Source organism: Belonocnema kinseyi, chromosome 10 (genome assembly GCF_010883055.1).
Source record: "Belonocnema kinseyi isolate 2016_QV_RU_SX_M_011 chromosome 10, B_treatae_v1, whole genome shotgun sequence".
Taxonomy (NCBI): Eukaryota; Metazoa; Arthropoda; class Insecta; order Hymenoptera; family Cynipidae; genus Belonocnema; species Belonocnema kinseyi.
In genome coordinates this window covers 74823847-74829179 of record NC_046666.1, presented here as the reverse complement: position 1 = coordinate 74829179, position 5333 = coordinate 74823847, and the positions used below count along the sequence as shown (strand labels likewise).

The following is a 5333-nucleotide window of genomic DNA, read 5'->3' as shown; positions in this document are numbered from 1 at the left end:
CGCCTTTTTTTTTAATTATTTAATCCAAGATATTAACGTCACTCCTTAACTCGAGGACAATCGTATAATCAATTCTAATCGCCAATTAAATGATAGCATTTAAGATAGCTTTGTATAGCCGGAAACGTGCTAGTCAAATGACGAACTCTCATGCGCGTTCGATTATTGTGGCTGCGTAATTTGTCACAGTGGTGTAAAATGTTGGAGGGAATAGGGGGAATAATGAACAAATCTGCGGACATCGCAAGAAGGTCATAATAAAATGCGCAAAGAACACCAACAAGCTAGAATGTTTCTTCGAGTCATCACCCTTCATTTTCTATCAAGAAAGTCAACAGTCCGGTGTTTAATGTAGCATAGTCACAGTGCAGTTCATTCGAGATTCCTTGGTGCCTAACAAATTTAAAGTTCGATTTGAGAAAAGAACAAACATATTTAAACCATAAACATGGAAGAAATTTCACTGCAGAATGGTCGACACGTCACTGGTTTACCAGAAGTGAAAGTCAACACTTTATATGAAAATTTGGAATTTTGGATGACTCGACTTCCGGCTACACTGCGGAATCTACCCATAATCCACTTGGCGATACCCGGTAAGTTTGAATCGAGTCAAATTCATATTTTAATCGAATTATTAATAATTTCTTTTTAAATATAAAAGGCCGTGCCTAAGTGCACCTAAAGTTGATGAGCACTGAAATTATTTTCGGTGAGCCTTAACACTGAGTATAAAAATTATATTTTTTCTCAACCGATGAAGTGTTTTTTATTTTGATTATTTTCTTCCGAAATAAATTTACTTCTTGAATTTTTTACTATATTAATTTGTTTTATTTTCATACTTATTATTTTATCTAAAAGGAATTGGGTAAATTTTTATTTTTTTTATTCAACCGGCCACTCGTGCTTGGTAATTTTGTTAATATAATTGAAAATATTTTACTCGGAAATAAAATTTTGGTTGTACAACAATCATTTGCCACTCAAATATTTGTTTTTCAAAAGGAATAAGACGATACGTATCTTACCGATAAGCAGACATTTTTTCATGACAAAGTTATAGGTATTTGAATTTAAAAAATTTTAATACCGAATGATCAAAAACGGTGTTTTAGCTTTATTCTAATATTAAAATCAAAAGATAAATACGTTGAAATTGTTGAGTAATTTAACTTGAATATTTTCAGAGAAACCACAGAAATTTCGTGAGTTTTTAATTTTTGTAAATTTTTCAGCGGATTTCAAAATCATACGAGAATTTCTATTATAATCAGAGAGAAAAGGGGTAAATACCTATATTAGATTAAAAAAGTATCACACCTTTAACAAAAGTTTTGACCATTTTTTGATCATTCGAGTTTTCATTTTTTTAAACTCGAATACTCATAACTTTCTTAAATAAATCCGTTCTATGGCCTGTCGGCCCGATTTAAAATTAATTCGGCCTAATATTGTACTTGTTTCTGTGATTCAGAAAACAATTCATAATAAATATTCAAAAGTTTATCCTTTTAATGTTCTTCGTGTAAGATTCTATATATTTCAATGTGAATCAATATTTTTAATTATCGATTGTCTTTATTAGCAAAATTTTTTTATTGTTGTAGAATATTCTTTAAGAATTTTTGCAATCAAGATTTTTCGTTTACATAAGTTACATGAATGAGTCATATAATAATGTTGAGAGATTGCTACAAATAGACTTAATTGTACAATGGCATCAAGGTTTTTCTCACGAATCTAATACAATTAGATTTTTTATTGCGTTTCATTTGAATATTTATTACTGAAATATCTATTATATTCTAGAAATAGAATCATTTGAAATTTAGTTTGAGAAAGAATTTTAAATTTGCCACTTACTTTTTATTTTCTTTAATAAGTTTTAATTTTCCATTCAAAAATTAAATCAATTTTAATATTGTTTATAACTTTTCTTGAGATAGGATTTAGTATGTATACAAAATTATTAAAGAATATTTATTTTATCATGCTTTACATGTGAATTAAAATTTCTAAAGACTGTGATAACTGCTTTACTTTAGGTTTCATAAAGAAATTAACTGTATAAATAAAAATAAAGAATGTTCAAAGTTTTGACAATTATATTTTTCCACACGAAATTGACTATGAACTTGATATATAGTCTTAAAAACTGCTAACATTTTTTGAATTTATAAGATATACAAAAAAAAAAGAGTTATGCAAAGAAATTCTATAAAATTAAGTGGATAATTTTGCATTCTTTGGAGGAATTTTAAATTTCCACAAGATATCTTGTTTAGATTTTCTTATTTTGTTACAAATTGATGGCATTCTTTATAAAATCTCTTCAATCCAATTTCTTATACCAGGATTGCTACAGAACTCTGATTCCTAAATTCCAGGCCTCTTTCAGCGTTTTTCCAGGGATATTAAAAAAATTATAAACCTCACACTGACAGAACCTTTCCAGAAAAAATTGAGAGACTTTTGGAGGACTAGAAAGACATTATATGAGAAGAATTAAAAAAAAAAGAAACTAGCTAAATTGATACTTGAATTATTTGCAAAAATAAAAAAAGGTTGAAAATTAATGTCTACTTCGTTAATTCTAGTAAAATTCATTAGCTTCCAATTTCACGAACATCCGTATCTGACGTATTTTAAAATGGAAAAATCTATGCCTTTAAAATATAGCTTTTCAACATTTTAAACTTATCAGATTGCACTATTTTTATATGAGTCACGTTTATTAGACAATTTATACAATGTTAAATAATTCCACAAGTTTATATTTACTTTTTACTTGAGTTTCCTGAATTTTTCTTCAATATAAAAGTATTTCATTTTAAAATAAATGTTATAATCCAAATTTTTTTTGTAAACTTTAGTTTCAACTTGCAATTATCTATCCAATTTTTTAACTATCAATAAAATATGAATGTTTTTACGTAGCATTGTTGACTCTTTAAACCATTTTTGTTAAAATAGTTTTAAATTTGGAACGAAAATTTAAAATTTCTTTTTGAATTTAAAATTATACGAAGTCTGATATTGTTGGCCCACCTTGATGTAAAATTGATGAAAGTTCTCAAGACCTAAAATCAGAAAATTTCAGTTTTGAAGAAAATCAAACACTGAAAAAAAATTCAAGTGACAAGTAATGTTCTTAAAGTGGATAAAAAGGGTATCTGCTCAAATCCTGGAAAAAAATTCTCTGACAATTCCAGGTTTTTCTCAGGTATCTAAAATTTTTCCAGGTATAATTTTTCACAGTACTATATTAAATTAAATTTAAACCGCTTCAAATTCCTAACTTTTCAAGTAAAATAATTGAATTTTCAATAAGATAGATCAATTTTTAACCAAATAGTTGCATTTTCACTCAAAAAGATTAATTTTCAATCAAAAAGACGATATTTTAACTAAATAGATGAAATTTCAGCCAAAGAGTGGAATTTTCAGCAAAAAAAGATTAATTTTCAACCAAGTAGTTGAATTTTTTACTAAAAAAGACAAGTTTTCAGTAATAAATGGAATAATAAATTATCAGTTAAAAAAATTAATGTTCCACAACAGAAAAAAAATTTTAAACCGAAGTGATAAATTTTTGAATAAAATAATAAATATTCAACTGGAACAGATTAATTTTAAAACAACAGGATGAATTTTTGACAAAAGATTTTAATTTTCAACCAAAAAGATTATTTTTCAGCTAAAATGTTTAATTTTTATTGGAATACTTAAATTTGCAATCAAATGATTAATTTTCGAACACCAAGATCAATTTTCAAATAAGAAGATTAAGTTTCTAAAAAAAAAAAAATAATTTTTCAACAAACTAGTTGAATTTTCATCTATAAAGACAACTTGTCAACCAAATGGTTGAACTTCAAACAAAAAGACAAATTTTTAACCAAAATGATGAATTTTCAAAAAAAAGATCAATCTTTAACGGGAATAGTTGAATATTGATAAAAAAAATGAATTTGCAATTAAAATGACGAATCTTCAACTGAAATAGTCTAATATTAAACCAAAAAAATGAATTTTCAATCTAGAAAATTACTTTTTCCTAAAAAGATCATTTTCGTGTAAAAAGGTACATTTTCAACCAAAAATTTTATCGTTAAATTTTCAGTTGCGAAATTTAATGTTCAAACAAAAATATAAATTTTTAAATCAAACTATGAAATATTTAATTGGAACAGTTACATTTTCAGTTAAAATAAAACATCTTCAACGGGAATGGTCAAATTTTAAACATGAAAAAAATGAATTTTCAAAAAGAATATTATTTTCTACAAAAAAAACACGAACTTTTTCAACCAAAAGATAGACATTTTTAACTAAAATGATGTAATATTCCATATAAATAGTTACATTTTAGTTTTATAATAACAAACTTAACAAAAATTAAATTTTCTAATAAAGTTATCAAGTTTCAACTGAAATGATCAACCTTCAACTGGAATAGTTCAATTTTTAATAAAAAAGATGAAACTGCAACTGGAATGGTTAATTAATTTCTATAAAAAACACGCAATTTCAATTTAAATTGATAATTTTTTAACCATAAATTGAATAATTAAATTTTTAGTTAAAAATGTATATTCAACCGTAGAGATGAATTTTCTACTAAAATTATAGAATATTCCTTTGGAATAGTTACATTTCAAGTAAAAAAATTAAAAAAAAAAAAATTATTAACAAAATAGTTAAATTTTCAGTAATAAAAAATAATTTTCAGGCAATAAAAAACGAATTTTCAATCAGAAAGATGAATTTTCAGTTCAAATGATGAATCTTCTACCATAAAATTAATTTTGAATAAAGGAGTTTAACTTTTAATGAAATAATCAAATTGTTGTTCCAAAAAAATATGAATTCTCATCGAAAAATTTGTAGTTGATATTACAACCCATAAAGATTTTTATTATGAATCAAAAACAGTAAATTCATTTAAAAAATTCGACTTTTCAACGCGAGTTAAATTTTCAATTACGAAAGATTTTTTCGGTCAAGAGAAAAAATAGTAAACAAAATATTAGATTTTCAAAGAAAAAGATGATTGCTCAAACAAGATTAATTTTATACCATTAGAGAACGAATTTTCAACAAAATACATGAATTTTTAACCAGAAGATTGAATTTTACACTGAAAACGACCAATTTACAAAAAATAGAATATTTAAATTTTCAGTTAATAAAAATTAATTTCAAACGATAAAAAAGAGTTTTTAATCAAATTGTTAAATACAATAATATAAAGCTACTTTTACAAATGAAGAATCATTGTTATTGAAATTCATATTACAATTAGAACAAAATTAAATTAAGCTTTCGAA

General features: G+C 24.8%; 1 protein-coding gene across 1 annotated transcript in view; it reads left to right on the top strand.

Moving 5' to 3' along the window:
• LOC117182214 (PI-PLC X domain-containing protein 3) overlaps window positions 1–5333 on the top strand; it is a 7633-nt gene continuing 2300 nt past the window's right edge. Inside the window, exon 1 of the mRNA XM_033375289.1 lies at window positions 1–596. Within this exon, the coding sequence (XP_033231180.1) occupies window positions 449–596 (148 nt within the window). The 5' untranslated portion in view covers window positions 1–448. The remainder of the gene's footprint in view (window positions 597–5333) is intronic.